The 15,455-nt window shown below is 40.6% G+C and overlaps 1 protein-coding gene and 6 non-coding genes across 9 annotated transcripts in view; 4 read left to right on the top strand and 3 right to left on the bottom strand.

Moving 5' to 3' along the window:
* The window catches only part of intu (inturned planar cell polarity protein), a 40,671-nt gene that overhangs the window by 910 nt on the left and 24,306 nt on the right, over positions 1 to 15,455 (bottom strand). For all 3 annotated transcript variants that reach the window (XM_030430724.1, XM_030430723.1, XM_030430722.1), the window contains 12 exons: positions 12,019 to 12,137; positions 11,100 to 11,189; positions 10,496 to 10,573; positions 10,080 to 10,263; positions 9,396 to 9,449; positions 9,044 to 9,106; positions 7,879 to 8,097; positions 7,592 to 7,684; positions 7,000 to 7,431; positions 6,577 to 6,671; positions 6,310 to 6,499; positions 2,685 to 2,827 (listed from right to left, as the gene is read on the bottom strand). In XM_030430724.1, the coding sequence (XP_030286584.1) occupies positions 2,685 to 2,827; positions 6,310 to 6,499; positions 6,577 to 6,671; positions 7,000 to 7,431; positions 7,592 to 7,684; positions 7,879 to 8,097; positions 9,044 to 9,106; positions 9,396 to 9,449; positions 10,080 to 10,263; positions 10,496 to 10,573; positions 11,100 to 11,189; positions 12,019 to 12,137 (1,760 nt within the window). The remainder of the gene's footprint in view (positions 1 to 2,684; positions 2,828 to 6,309; positions 6,500 to 6,576; positions 6,672 to 6,999; positions 7,432 to 7,591; positions 7,685 to 7,878; positions 8,098 to 9,043; positions 9,107 to 9,395; positions 9,450 to 10,079; positions 10,264 to 10,495; positions 10,574 to 11,099; positions 11,190 to 12,018; positions 12,138 to 15,455) is intronic.
* On the top strand, positions 172 to 243 carry trnad-guc (transfer RNA aspartic acid (anticodon GUC)). The gene has a single exon. It is a non-coding gene; the product is annotated as a tRNA-Asp (tRNA).
* On the top strand, positions 1,448 to 1,519 carry trnad-guc (transfer RNA aspartic acid (anticodon GUC)). Its single transcript has one exon. It is a non-coding gene; the product is annotated as a tRNA-Asp (tRNA).
* On the top strand, positions 3,161 to 3,232 carry trnad-guc (transfer RNA aspartic acid (anticodon GUC)). Its single transcript has one exon. It is a non-coding gene; the product is annotated as a tRNA-Asp (tRNA).
* trnad-guc (transfer RNA aspartic acid (anticodon GUC)) lies at positions 6,181 to 6,252 on the top strand. The gene has a single exon. It is a non-coding gene; the product is annotated as a tRNA-Asp (tRNA).
* On the bottom strand, positions 14,303 to 14,376 carry trnan-guu (transfer RNA asparagine (anticodon GUU)). The gene has a single exon. It is a non-coding gene; the product is annotated as a tRNA-Asn (tRNA).
* Positions 14,966 to 15,039, bottom strand: trnan-guu (transfer RNA asparagine (anticodon GUU)). The gene has a single exon. It is a non-coding gene; the product is annotated as a tRNA-Asn (tRNA).

Below are 15,455 nucleotides of genomic sequence, written 5' to 3' on the forward strand. Positions count from 1 at the left end.
AAAGTTCTAAGTGGAACCTACATAAAAACAAGTCCAGATTTTGTGACAATGACAAGGGAAATGACTGAGGATAAATAAATCAACAAATGAAATAATTGTTGTGGTCAAACTTTCTGTTCCGTGTTTTTGTGATTTTTTTTTTGTTCCAATTGCCTGATCTGACATCAGCCTTCCTCGTTAGTATAGTGGACAGTATCTCCGCCTGTCACGCGGAAGACCGGGGTTCGATTCCCCGACGGGGAGTTCCTTTTTTCACAGAACAGTGTTTACAGTTGTATTGTTTCTGTTTTCTACGTACTCCAACAAGCTTCAACATGAAAAAAGGCTTAAAGGTGAGGTGAAGTGAACAATGATCACCACTTTAGAATGGAATGCTCTGTTGGAAAACTTGGTTGCTAAGAGTTTCATGTTGGGCAATTTGCGTGATTGGCATAATTAGCTAACTAAGGGGAGACACTATTGGTGAAGAATAGGGACATTTTTTTAACTAATATATATCACCATGAAACTTCCCCAGTTGATAACTTACATTAAGACAATTATTTTTTGTATTATGAGTTTTCTGAAATTGTATGTTTAAATATGCAAATGAAGTTAAATATGCGCTAATTTGCGTACATTTCCAGAAGATAAATCTAAACACTGGATAAAGCCATGTTCAAAATTCTTGTTTCATTTTGTTGACATATTATAGCCAAAGGTTTTAACAGAGGGAATTTTAGATATCTCTTTTTATCACTCCATAAATCAGAAAATACTTTCAACAGTCATAAAAAAACAATTTTCGCCCTGTTTTTAGCAATAAAATGTTATATAAATCAGGCAATGAATGATATATGAACAAACTCCTCTGTTAATACCTTCAGAATATAGATAGGAATTAAACTGGAAAGTTTGGTGTACAAAAGTGCTACTGAAGTGGAGATTTTTGGCTCAGAGTATGAGAAAAAACTCATTTTGAGAAAACAGCCTTACTTATTTATCTATTTATCAGCATTCGCTGCTGTGTCAAACTTTATTTACTACGAGCAGTAGAAAAATATTTGAGAAAAGATACTCCATTTATAAAGCAGTACAGCTACAAGGACACGAAGCACTTTGTTGAAAAACCACAACTAAAAAAAAACTAGAACAAATTAATAAAACGCTATTATGAACAGGTGAGTTTGTTTTTAAAAGTGTTTTAAAGAAAACGCAGGTTGTGCTGCTCAGATCGCCTTAGATAAATCATTTAGTCCAGTCCCTGACAGAAAAGGCTCTCGCTCCTTTGTGTTTGAGTCTAGAAGACAGAACAACATATTACCAAGAGTATCAGGAGGACTAATCTGTGTTAATTAATACTTATCAATACAATACAAAATCAATTTTACTTTTTCTACAATGTTATTGTCTTACTGTAGAGTACATCAGCTATAATATTGAATGTTATCTTCATCATCTTCAGCCTTCCTCGTTAGTATAGTGGACAGTATCTCCGCCTGTCACGCGGAAGACCGGGGTTCGATTCCCCGACGGGGAGTTCCTTTTTTTTTTTTTCTTTTAATTGCTCCAAGAAACAAATCATTTGTTCTGTTTTGACTATGTGAATTTGGATAACCATTTAAAAAAATTTTTTTTAGATTTGACTGCACAACAATTTCCCTCAGGATAACTTTCATTTGATCTTACCTTGAAGCTCTCCCTACAATGGGAAACACAATTTACTGAAGGTTTTGCAATGTTGGTTTTTTTTTGGTCTTCAATGACACTCAAATGTTTCCGTCTTGGTTAAAAGAACAGAAACTTGGTGGGATTGTATTCACATTCTGCTGTTTTGGAAGCTCACAATCCGTCAGACCAAAGCACACAGGATGTTTATTCACTGTAAGAACCCAAAGCAAACAAAGCACCAAAGCATTTTATGTGGCTCCCTCAAATCTGGTGCCTTTTCTTTAGACTATCTACACCACAGTTGGGTGAAGCTGGAAGACCTTTGCTTTTAGAAGAAAAATTAAGCTGATAATGTAAAAACAAATCTGTCAGAAATGTGCTCTTTCCCACTTGTTGGACTGTTTATTCACAATCATGAATCCCTGTGGGGACAAGCTACAGAAACTTCTTGACCCTTGCTCTCCCACGATCATTTTCGTACTTCAAACTCAAATTTGAACTCGACCTCTGACCTCTGTGCTCTCTCTTTTGTTTCTCTTCGAAGAACCAGGACAAGTGGCCTCTCCAAGACAAATTCAAAGTACTGTCAGTCAATTCAACGTGGGAGAGTTTTCCTTCCTTTGTTCCCTTTCAGCAAAGCTGCCTAATTATTCCAGTCATAACACAGCAGACTGAGGTGAAAGCAGTCTGAATCCATGGTACTGTCATAGATTTGGAGGTTTAAGCAGAAACACAGCGCCAGTATGTAGATGTTAAGTCTTTTTTATCCCTTCCTTTTCTTACAGTCTTCTAGTAATAGTCTTGACTACAGTTATATCCTGTTTCTTGCTGCTGCAATACAAGGATCAGTTCACAGAGGACGATACATCATCAACCAGGTTGAAACAGTAAGCTGACTGGTCGCATTCCCCAAGAACTAAATCTCACCAGACGTTTATCTCCTGAGCCACCATCTGTCTCTTGATAATTCTAGATACGACTTGTGGGTAACAATTTTACACACGTGTTTTTAACCGAAGGGGAAGCTGGCTTACCCTATGACCCAGTAGGTCATGGTGGGAGCAGGTTTCCTCTGGTCGGTCCAGTTCTCAGGTTTACACTGGAACAGAACCCCGTGTTCCTTGACTGGACCCAGACCCCAACCACCGCCCTGAGGCCTGTCTGCAGCCCGGCGACCCTGTGGGGAAGAAAAACAATAATCAACCGCATGATTAAACCCCCCCCTTTTTTTGGAGTACATTGAGATTTTTCATTGTTTTCTGCTGTTTTCATCTCCAAAACGACAATACATGGTTTGCTGCTCTAATCAGATCAGTCATTCCAAAGTCCAGTTGCAGGGAAGGCCCTCACTCATGTTTGTGCCTCTGTCATATAGTGAGACCGGAAACACCCAAGTACCTGAGGATCTCAGGGAGATTAAATTAAATGTCAATTAAATTGTTCTTATATTCTGTCATCTTTCCAGTGAGATCACATTTAAATGCTACAGTTATCCTGTCCTCCTCAGCCTTCCTCGTTAGTATAGTGGACAGTATCTCCGCCTGTCACGCGGAAGACCGGGGTTCGATTCCCCGACGGGGAGTTCCTTTTTTTCACAGAACAATGATCACAGTTGTATTGTTTCTGTTTTCTACGTACTCCGACAAGCTTCCACATAAAAAAAGGCTAAAAGGCGAGGTGAAGTGAACAACGATCACCACCTTAGAATGGAAGGCTCTGTTGGAAAACCTTGCCTTCATGGAATTCATGTGAATACTACTTAACACGTACCATCAACCGAGAAACTGTTGAAGACCAAGTACACCCCCTCATGGCAGCTGCACTCGCCAGCAACTGCTCAGGAATGTCCCGAGGAATGTGACAAAGAGCTCAAGGCCTCCACCCGGCCTCTTAAGACCCCGTATAGTCTAGTGGAAATTTCTTCGAGCCAGAAATGGTGTTTCCATTGAACTTTTATGATTGAAATGTAATCTACAGGCCTAGCGAATGAAATTCAACTTGGTTGCTAAGAGTTTCATGTTGGGCAATTTGCGTATTTGGCATAATTAGCTAATTAAGGGGAGACACTACGCGTGAAGAATGGGTCATTTTTTTAACTAATATATATCACCATGAAACTTCCCCAGTTGATAACTTACATTAAGACAATTATTTTTTGTATTATGAGTTTTCTGAAATTGTATGTTTAAATATGCAAATGAAATTAAATATGTGCTAATTTGCATACATTTCCAGAACATAAATCTAAACACTGGATAAAGCCAGGTTCAAAATTCTTGTTTCATTTTGTTGACATATTATAGCCAAAGGTTTTTACAGAGGGAATTTTAGATATCTCTTTTTATCACTCCATAAATCAGAAAATACTTTCAACGGTCATAAAAAAAGACATTTTGCCCTGTTTTTAGCAATAAAAGGTTATATAAATCAGGCTATGAATGATATATGAACAAACCCCTCTGTTAAAACCTTCAGAATATAGACAGGAATAAAACTTGAAAGTTTGGTGTTTATATGTGCTACTGAAGTGGAGCTTTTTGGCTCAGAGTATGAGAAAAAACTCATTTTGAGAAAACAGCCTTTAAAGATATGTATCGTATAAGAAATCTATAGAAGGAAATAGACAAAGTGAAGTAAAATGAACACCTAAATGTGTATTTTGGATGTTTTCTTTCCACTGGTCTGAAAGAAGACATGTTATGGAAGCAAAATAACCCAAAATCTCAAAATTGACCAGTGCATAAAAAACAATATTTTTGCCTGCCATGTTTCCCCTTAATCACAAGAAACTAAACAAAAGCTATAATTTTGCTTCTAGTTAACTTCGAAAGGTGATCTAAGAGTCTAAGTCCATGTTTGTGATATCCAGAAATATTTCATAACCCCCTCCTCCACCCTTCTATAGATTTCTTATACAATACATATCTTTAAAGGCCGTTTTCTCAAAATGAGTTTTTTTTTCAAACTTTGAGCCAAAAATCTCCACTTCAGTAGCACTTTTGTACACCAAACTTTCCAGTTTTATTCCTATCTATATTCTGAAGGTTTTAACAGAGGGGTTTGTTTCATGGTGATATATATGTTAGTATAAAAAATGTCCCTATTCTTCACCTGTAGTGTCTCCCCTTAATTAGCTCATTATGCTAATTACTCAAATTGCCCAACATGCAACTTTTAGCAACCAAGCTTGATCTCATCTGCTAAACCTATAGATGACATTTTAATAATAAAAGTTCATAGGAAACCACATTTTGGGGTTTAGTATGGGTCATATAAATAATTTCCCCCTGGGTAGTATTTCTGATTCTGATTTAGGGGTTTCCAGTAGACTAATATCCCAAAGCGATGGAGTTTCCATGGACTGTGCCAGAACAGTTTTGATCCATGGAGGTCCCATTGATCAGACCTGTTCCAGAACATCAGTCGCGTTTGGGTCCATTAGGTTTGCACCAGGGTAAAACTAGACTGGCAATTACTAGAATGTATACCTCCATCAAGGTCCAATTCCTTTAATCAAGCCTAATCCAGTATCAAATATTCATGGCTAATTCGGCCATATCCAGATTTGTATTTGAAGAGGCATGAAATTGTACTTAAGATACCATCACCATAATACGCCTCATCGATGCATTATTCCTGGAGTAAGTAATACAAATCTTGAAACACGCAGTCCTAATGTTAAGGGACATGTCTAATTCTGTTTTTGAGGTTGTGATATCATTCTGTAGCCTTCCAGCAGTCATCCGAGGGTATTCAAGTCCACAAATTCAATTTCTTGGCAAAGTTTGTATGTTTGGGAGTGAAAATGTTATTTCTATATGTTACACGCATTATTTCTATCATTCGACTGCAAATCGACTGCGTCTTTTGAATGAAAGACAGGTAGAGAAAGGAAGAAAAGGACGTATCCCAGCATTTTTTGCTGAAAGTGAAAGTACAGCATTTGGGCTGTTAATCAGGGAAAATACCTGCATTGACGTCCATCAGTGTTACCATTGTTAATTTACATAAATATACAGTTATACATAGTGATTGCTTCCTGAACAGTTCAGGATCAACCCATTGATTAAAAAAAATAAATCCTGTGTTTTGTTTGTTACGTTCACACCACAAACGTACCGCACCGGAGGCCACTTGGAGGCGGACTGAGGTACCAACCAAGCAATGTCGGTCAGTTAGTTTAGTCCACACCAGGATTCAACAGACAACTTAAACAAACCTGCTGAAAACATGGGGTCCATTTTGACCAAATCAAACAGGTCAAGAGGGACAGCACCCCTAGTCATGCTACTGCAGTGTTGGGTTTTTTGTCTTCACTTCTTTTCACATACACTCAACTGTCTCAGGTGTTGCAACTTTAACACCTTTGCTCACCATCCTGGGATTTGTGTGACCTGTGTAGTCGGTACGACTAAATAAGTCGCTTTGGACAAAAGCATCTGCTAAATGCCCTAAATGTGAGTTTAGGTGAATTGTTAATGCCTAACTTGGATTCATGTGACTTTGCCAGTTCTTTCAACTTGCAGCTCCTCCTCGTTAGTATAGTGGACAGTATCTCCGCCTGTCACGCGGAAGACCGGGGTTCGATTCCCCGACGGGGAGTTCTTTTTGCACCAACAACAGACTTTCATGACCTTTGAACCCAAAAGTGTAACTCACCCTGGCTGGAAGGCTCTGCTGAAACGCGGCACGTATGGAGAGGCAGCAGTGGTGGAAGTTGCGTATGAGCTGAGGGTGAATGGAGCCGCTGAGTTGAGCCACTTCTCTGTGAGTAGGAGCGATGAAGATTCCCTGAACTGTCTCCATCATGACATAATGGAACAAGGTGTTCTCTGCACCCGAGGTCAGTCTGTCGCAAACGCAAGACAAGGAGGTGAGATACAAATTGTTTCTATGAAAGAAAAAGCATTATTCCACATCACCTACTTCATGGTGTTATACATCTCCTCTGTCTCCCTCTCAGTCAGAGTCTTCTTCAGGGTGCCCAGGTAGAATGGGTTTGGGTGCTTCATCCTGGGAATCTGATGAAAGAACATTACATTTCAAAATTAAAACAATACGACGAGAACAATGTCCAATCATATCTGCAATATCGCAGAGATTAGGCTTTAAAACATCAAATCTTGTCAAGAAATGTTGCCTTAAAGACTAAAAATGTACATATGTGAAAGATCCCAGGCATTGTTTTGTAATCGGGCAGCCTCGAGGTTATGCCGACCATGACACATTGAAACATTACCTAACCTGTGATGAGAAGTCCTTTAAAACAATTCAATAGACTGCTAATCAAGAAAGTAACAACCAAACAGGAACAAACACAAGCTCCACAATTCAAGAATACAACTGTACCTTGAAGAGGCCTCCGCTGCCTCCACTCCCATCAGACCCTCCAGACCCCATCGAGTCCCGTCGCACCCCCAGCTTTCTTGCTGAGTCCGGCGTGGAATGTGGACTGAGGCCCGGAGCCATTGATGATCCAGACCCTGACCCGGCATCCATCTGCCCCTCACTCCCGCTGTCCGACAGGCTCCTCTGGGGACTGGACCTCCGGGACTTCTCCCCAAACAGGCTGCGGCCTCTGGATCCCGTGGAGGAGCCTTTAACTGCCCCGGCTAGCTTGCTGAGGACGGGGGAAGAAGAGGCCAGGCTATCAAGGCGGTCGCGGGCCGTGGCGGCAGGAAGGAACCAGTCTGCACAGGACAGGCAGGGAGCGGGCGGAGCATTCAGACGCTCCTCTATACCTGCCTCCAACACCTCCAGCTGTAGCAAGGTGGCCTTCACCTGGAGCCAGAGCATAACCTTTGATTAGTTTTGGCTCTCTTGGCTGCAAAAGTAACCAAACTACACAATGAAGTAGGAAGTACAAGTTTCCGTTCATGTAGAGGTGTCAAACATTTGTACTATACGTCAGGAATTTATATTAAAGTTCAACAAGGTTTACCTGATCTATGTAAACACAGTCAGGTCCTGGAGAGCCCAAAGCTGGTGAGGCACAACCTCCTGCTTCCAACAGCACACACTGCATGAAGTGCCTCTGAGATAAATCAAGACAGCAAGAGGAAAAATCGTTTGACCAAAAAAACATTAAATTGAAAGGGACACCAAAGACGAGGCAGCTAGTCATTTCCTTTGTTACACCTAGTAGCTGATTTACTGTCTTGAGCTTGATGTACGGCTCCAAGTGTATGTTTCATGAACACACTTCAAGAAAAGGACCAATCGCCTTACCAGCCCCACTATGAGGAGAAAGTGTCTTCCTTGAGGCTGGCTGTAGCCTGGTGCTGTGCTGCCGCCGCCGTTGGCTCTCTGCTGGGGAAACACCTCCCTCCAGATGACCAACTGACCCACCCGCTGCTCGGACGCCAGCGGCAGCAGGCAGTAGTGCTGGCAGTACAGGCACACATCCAGCAGGTCTTCTTTGGGCAGATGGTTGGCGATCAGGTAGGACTGGAAGAATGATTAAGTGAAAAAGTTATCTCGTAGAGGTAAATCAACCCTCTGAATAACTGTAGGGAGTACAATTAAGAAGGGACATAACTTGTTTTTAATCTCCAATAATTCCTGTGCTTGCTTTTTTTGTTGTGTTTTAAAAGCAATTTTCATGTTTTTCTTAATATCTTGTTTTTGACGTAGTTCTCAAATAAACCTTGTAGTGGTTTGTATCTGAAGGATGCTTTATCATCAAAATTTCCTTTTCTGATCTCATTGTTAATGATCTAAACTTTATTTTCTTCCAGCTTCCAGTTTGACTTTAAGGGAAAGAAACATTATTTTTTTCTATAAAACAAATCTTGCAACGACACATGGTGCACTTAGGGCTACACTGTTAAAAAAACACATCCAGTAACGTGATCAAATATTTTGGACTAGATGATTCTCACACCTTCACTGTAACGAAAGATACAACATAGTCTACTGCTCACTGTCCTCCTACCTTTTCTACCTTAGTTAATGTTTAAACTGAGTAATTGGGTTGATGATTTGTCACTGAGCCACAGAACAGGCTTGTCGTGTTATCCCGTGTGAAAGGTCATCTTCAGCACACAGTGACTGTTAGCTTGGATTCATATTGGTGCCATTTAAGGTTAACTGTCTAGACCTCGAGGTGGGAGATATTAATGGGATAAAGCCACAGTGGAGCATGTGTGTGTGACGCCGACAATTTTCTATTTACACTTTTACTTAACTTTTTAAAAATATTCCTTGTATGAACATTAATAAAGTAAGTCTGTGAAAGAAGCCTCTTCTCCTCCTGAGGTCAAATAAAATATAGATCTATATAGACTATGCTGATAAATAAGAAGAATGATGGGAGAATGGGTTGGGACATGCTGTTTTTAGTGAGGCCTTTCAGAATACCTCAACTGTACGAAAAGGTGAAAAAGACACCTACCTTGTAGAACAAACAGGAGCCAAGAATTACATACAGACGCCTCAGGCCAAAAAAGTCCTCAGACTGTTGAAACAATAATGACAAAATAAAAATGCAAGAAAGAAAACAAAGACAGCAATATTGGAGGCAGCTGGTGAAACGGGAGGGGGCATTGTTTAAAGTTAGGCCGATAATTTGCGAGCGAGGGTAGAAAAATAAACTTAATCTACATCTAAAGAGCAAATGAGACATTATTCAAATGGTGGCTGCCTGTCTTATTTTAGGAACATAACAATAAGCAGAGTAGTTGCTGTTTTTTGATTTAATAGCAACCATTTCAGTTATAGTGTAACTGAGTAACACAGGTTCTCACCATTTCTCCAAAATCAGAAGACTCGAAATCAGAGAGAACAGTGTCCACCTCCATCTATGGAAAAAGGAAATTAAATATTAGCTTAATAACATTTAATTATTAGCATCACAATCAGGTGTATTGCCAAGAAATATAATCAATATATCAATCAATCAATATCAAGAAATGTACAATAATTAAAAAAATATATATATAAATGTAAAAGAAAAAAGAAAAATATGTGTTTTTTAATGTACAGAACTGCTAAAATGTTGTGCACAATATTTACAAGGTTATGTGGAACAGTATACATTTTTTTGCCATGTGCAGAGAAAATAATCCCCCAGTTTGCATTAATGTAACGCAACAAGTTAGATGTGAGGGCTACGTAATGGCAAAGACACAATATGTTTAATCTTACGTACCGTCCAGTTTCCTGTTGTGTTATCCGCAATATTTGCATTGATCAATTATGTTCATGGACTAATTAAAATGTAATCTAGGTCTAATTTTACTCAGTCTGCATGATATTTGTCATTTTCACCAGTAGACACCAGAGGGCACCATAGCTGCATTTGTGATATTTTCCCATTCACAAGAACATTGATGCACAAACAGCTGGTTCTGTATGAACTACTGCTCTGAGATGGAATTAGATCTTTAAACAATTTACTTGTCCTAGAGGCCTGAAACACAGAAATGCACCTTGATTTCTGGAGGCAGCGTGAGCCATCGGACCGCTGGCAGTCCGTCGAGGAAAAGTGTCCCTGAGACGTCGGGGGGCGGGGCTGAGGAGCCGTCCCTCAAGCGAGATGGCTGGATGAGCTGCTGGAAGAAGAGGCAGAAGAAATGGTCCAACCGGGGACCATGGTCCACCTTGCAGAAGGCACTGCGGAGGACACAACAAAGAAATAAGTGTCTTGATGGCACATAGATGTGAGATAAGACATAGAAGAGGGGAAAAAGGTTTGAAACAATGAAGACTTTATGTAAAATCCAACAGGGGTTTTGAATTAGTGAATCTATTTCAGTTTAGCTTTACGCATAAAAAAGATAGCCAGAGTAGGGAAGTATTAGCCAGCTCTCTCAGCAGGACGACAGGAAAGATGAGAGTGACCAACCTGTCTAAGGAGCCGTACATCACTTTTAGAGTCCGGACTACATCTCCCACCACCGTCTGCAGATAGAGCAGAGGAACCCTGGAGGGAAATGGAAAAATGTCAAACGCAGACCTGGATCAGCTTCAGCTTCTTATCAAACTGCCAGGAACCATGATGGAAAAGCAATCTATACTTTATTGTTTTGTCTATACGTGGGTGTTCCCTTAAGAATCAAACTTTGAGCTTTTACTTCTTTACCGAGAGGGTGATTGATCGGGTTGACTTGGCAGCTAAAAACGAAGTTGGCTTATCTGACATATTTCATGGACAATTTTACAACCTCCTGACAGAGATATTCATCCTGCCAGCAAAGGACAAAAAGAAGCACATGAAACCGAGAATAATTGATGGTCCTTTTCAATTGTTTTCACAGATTGTGCTCTGAAATGTTTCCTCTTCTCCAAAAACATTTCATTTCTCTAGCACAAGAAGCGAATCTGTTACACCTGCCACATGGAATCAACTCTCGCCCTGAAATATGTGTTGATTTTTCAGCTGGCAAACGTTGTGATTAAAACTAAATGTGGTGTAATAATCTGTGTCTGTGCTCACTGCCTCTCGCTACCTCTCAGCAGGCAGACCGATGACCAACAGGTTGTTGCTTTCCTTCCAGTAGCCCACATGGACCAGATGTTTCCCCAGCAGAAGAGAGGAACTATGAAGGAAAGGAAAGCAATTTAAAGAAAAGTGACAGAAAAAAGTAGGGTGGGGTTAACATTAATACAAGGTAAAAAATCTCCCCCCACTGCCAACATTTCTCCCTGCTCACTGTTGTTTTAGCTCAGCTGTGAACTGTGTTGATACTCAAAACATCCATCAGCGTACTGGCAGAACAGTTCAGAATTTTGAGGAGCTACAAAAAAAATAATTTGGGAACTTGAAACACATTCATCATCACCACATTAATGTTGATGCCTTATTATAATCTTTATATAAAGGGTCATCGTTTTCTTGAGTGCCATAGGGTTTGATTTGAAAGAAAAAGTGGAAAAAAGGGTGGAAGGAATTCTCTGAAAAAAATAAAAATAAAAAACCCATCAATATGCCCTCATCCATTTCATGAAACAACCAGGACCATATCTGAAGAAGTCTGAGGGTTTAGAGAAAAGTGTGGTCTTGATTGTGAGAAACATTATTACCTTACAATATCATTGGTAAAGTATACATCCATTATGAACTATCTACGTCCATTATACTTAAGTATAGAATTAATAATCCATTAATTGTTGAAGTCATTTTTCAAGCAAAACTGTGACACATTTGCTGATTGGAGCTTCTTCAATGTGAGGATTTGCTTCTTTTCTTTGTCATTAATAATAGTAGATGATAGAAGAGTCTTTGGGTTTGAACTGCTAGTCGGACAAAAGTCGACTTAAATGTATGTTTCAGTCACAGATTGGTGAAAAAACTCTCTACTGAATCAGTTGTGTTCAAAATTGTTTTAAAATGCTACATTATTTTATCTCCCTTCTGCATCTCCTTACCTGATGATCCGCCCTCCTGTGACATTCTCCAGCATGTCACACAGGGTAAGGAAAATCCCCCTCACTCCTTTCAGCTTGCTGGATGCTTCAGACACTGGGTACTGGTACAAGATCTCCTCCTGCACACACAAAGCAGCATAGTGTTATATGGGCAGAAAGGGAAATCTTTGGTTAGCTGACAGAAGAATGACACCTAAAAATGTGAAATATCTGTCTTTGGACCCAACTGTGTCCTCTGAATTATGGACAGCCAAGAAGAATGAATAGATAAACCGCTGGATGCTTATTCTGCCACCTCAACAATGTTTCAGTCCAACCCATTCTCTATGTGGAACAAACAAGGATATGTCACTTTTAAGATGAATGTTACTAAAATAATTTACATGGTTTACTTTCCAGAGAAAAGAAAACTAGATTCAAGAAATACTGGAATTTGAGTGAAGCTCGGAGAAACTCTCAAATACTTCACAACACCAAATGTCACGGAACAAAAAAAACCTTCCTACAAACTATAAATCAGAGATGAGAGAGTGCTCTGGAAATATTTGGGGTATTGTTTGTGATATTAGTATTCCTCCCAGCAAGCTGGCAACTTTAAAAGGACACAGGACGGATAAGAGCTGAGCTGCTGAGAGGAACAGAGGATGGAGTGGTGGGTGAGGGGGAAAAAAGCTTGAATGAACAGGGGCCCTTTCAGCCTTGGCAACAAGAACAAAGAAACAAAAAGAACAACCAACACAGTAAAACACTTTGTACATGGAGGCAACTAAAAGAGCTAAGATCACAAAAACATCACACTGCTAAAACTCAAAAAATACCACTACTGAACCTCTCCAACTCCTGCTACCCTGCAATCAAAAGACTAAACAATCAAAGTCGGAGTTTAGTGGGGCTCTTGTGCGGCACTGCCACTTAGAGTGTCAGCTGCTGGCTGATGCGGCTGTAGACAACCCGTGCACTCCATCTCCAGTGCTGTTCGGGTCAAGAAAAAAAAGTAAAACTCTGGCTTCCATGAAGTACAACCATAAAGAAAACATCAACCTGCCAACAGTCGCCCACAGGGAAAATAGGATTACAGTGTAGGAGATGACGGTCAGCAAATGAGTAGTTTGCTTCTCAGAGCAACAAAACACACACTTTGGGATTAACACTTCACTACAAGTTGATGGTGTCCTACCTTATGGGGTAGAAAACAGTGCTCTGTGCATTTACCCAATTAAAATGATTACAATCATACACTGTTGCACTTCCCCAAAATAGGCATCTGTGGATTCACCCAAGAGGAAATAAAGTTCACAGCTTTAAAATGACAGCTCATTTATTGACAGGAGCTGTGCCTTAACTTCTCCCCTTTCTCTCCCCTTTCCTTCTGTTTTCTGTTAGTAGCACCCGCAGGTGTTGGAAGATGTCCAGAGCAGTAGTTTTCTGTAGGAGTCTGACTCACATCAGAGAAATCCTGAGAAACCTTTCCAATCTGGAGCTTGGGAATTCCTGCACCGCTCAGGTCAATCCTAACACTTAATTATCATGATACATCTCCATACTGGGGTATGATCAAGACTTTAAACTTGTATTGTGAACAGTCCATGTGGTTATAAGGATTTCCACTGAAATCTTTGCAACAAAGATGCGGACACCATGAATTGGTCTTCTCTATATTGATAATTAAATATGTAATCTGTTAAGAAGCATTCAATAATTTGCATCCAGCTTTATAATTCTGCTGAGACAGGGTAATCATTCTCACTTGTTTATTTTTTTGGCCTTTTGACTTTTATTGACAGAACTGCTGACTATATGACAGGAAACAGGTTGAGAGAGAGGGGGAGTGACAAGCAGCAAAAGGCCCTAGGCTAGGACTCGAACCCAGGGCCGCTGCAGCGAGGACAAAGCCTCTGTACATGGGACGCACCCTCTACCCATTGAGTGAAACGGCACCCTTAATCATTCTATTTGTGCATGAAATATTTGAGTAATTCTTTAATTATTTCAGTCTTTGTCTTTTCACTTGATTCCACTTCTACCTTTACTGAATTTTCATTACCCTGTAAAGCACATTGAATAGCACTGATTTATGAAATATTCTATACAAGTAAAATTGCCTTTAACGGAAAGTCATGATCAGGTTTTGTCAAGAGTCAAAGGACGGAAGATGGAAACATGCACCTAACAGGCTTTATGTTCTGTTTGGTACCAACAATGTGTCCTGTCAATTCAGCAACACTTTGCACAGTAAGGTTATGCATGTACAGATTGTTATCTGGTCACTTAGTGGCAAAAGTATCGTCCCTGGGTGGGCTTGAACCACCAACCTTTCGGTTAACAGCCGAACGCGCTAACCGATTGCGCCACAGAGACTTGCCTGCAGCACATTCCAGAGGGTTTTATGTTCAAGCCCCACCCACGTGTAGTTGCTATGACATTGGGCAGGCCATTAAAACTGCAGTCTGGAGGCTTGAGAAAGAAGTGGACCTAGCCAGAAAATTTGAATGAGCACGGCTCCCAGATCCCTTCTACCCTGCCTTCAAAGCCCCTCCCCACAGAGGAGCCTGCCTTGCACCAGCAGAATACCAACAAATAAAGGAATACTGATTCTGATTCTGAATATTTGATAAGAAAAACCCGATCCCTATGTGGGTTTTCTGTATTTGCCTTGGGTTACCTTACCTCGAACAGAAAGTCCTGATAAGGTTTAGCCAAGACTCTGTTTGGTACTAATAATGTGCAGTGTCAAATCAGCAACACTTTCCACAGTTAGGTTGCTTATGTACATGATTCTATCTGGTAAATCATGCACAAAACTGTCGTCCCTGGGTGGGCAGGAAGCACCAACCTTTGCCCAGGACAACGTCAACGATGGAATGTCCAATTGATTTTGCAACTCAGAAACCAGGTGACACATATACATGATGTTACCTGGCTGCTGACACACAAAATTCACAAAATTCGTCCCTGGGTGGGCTTGAACCACCAACCTTTCGGTTAACAGCCGAACGCGCTAACCAATTGCGCCACAGAGACTGGCCTAATGTGCACCTCAGGGGGTGCTGAATCGATCTTCAACCGCAAGCCCGAACATTGGGCAGTAAAGCAGAAACTTGAACAACAGATTGCGCCACAGAGACGGGCCTAGTTCCACCACCAGGGGGCTTGCGCATCATATCCAAGGCCAACCAACCTGGATTTGCTGCATACTTAAAATTTGGCTTGGCTAATAAAACAAAAACTTTGATGGTGGCAAATTAAATTTGTGTTTTGTGCTTTGCTCAGGAACTATTGGTGTGGTGCCTCTGGCTCTGTATGTCACTGTGTGGTCATATTTATTTGCTTTCTGGACAGGAAACACTGTACCGTCAAACTAATAATGTGAGATGTCAATTCAGCAACACTTCCCATGGTAAAGTTGCTTATGTACATGATGCTATCTGGTCATTTAC

This window comes from Sparus aurata, chromosome 10 (genome assembly GCF_900880675.1).
Source record: "Sparus aurata chromosome 10, fSpaAur1.1, whole genome shotgun sequence".
NCBI classification, from domain to species: Eukaryota; Metazoa; Chordata; class Actinopteri; order Spariformes; family Sparidae; genus Sparus; species Sparus aurata.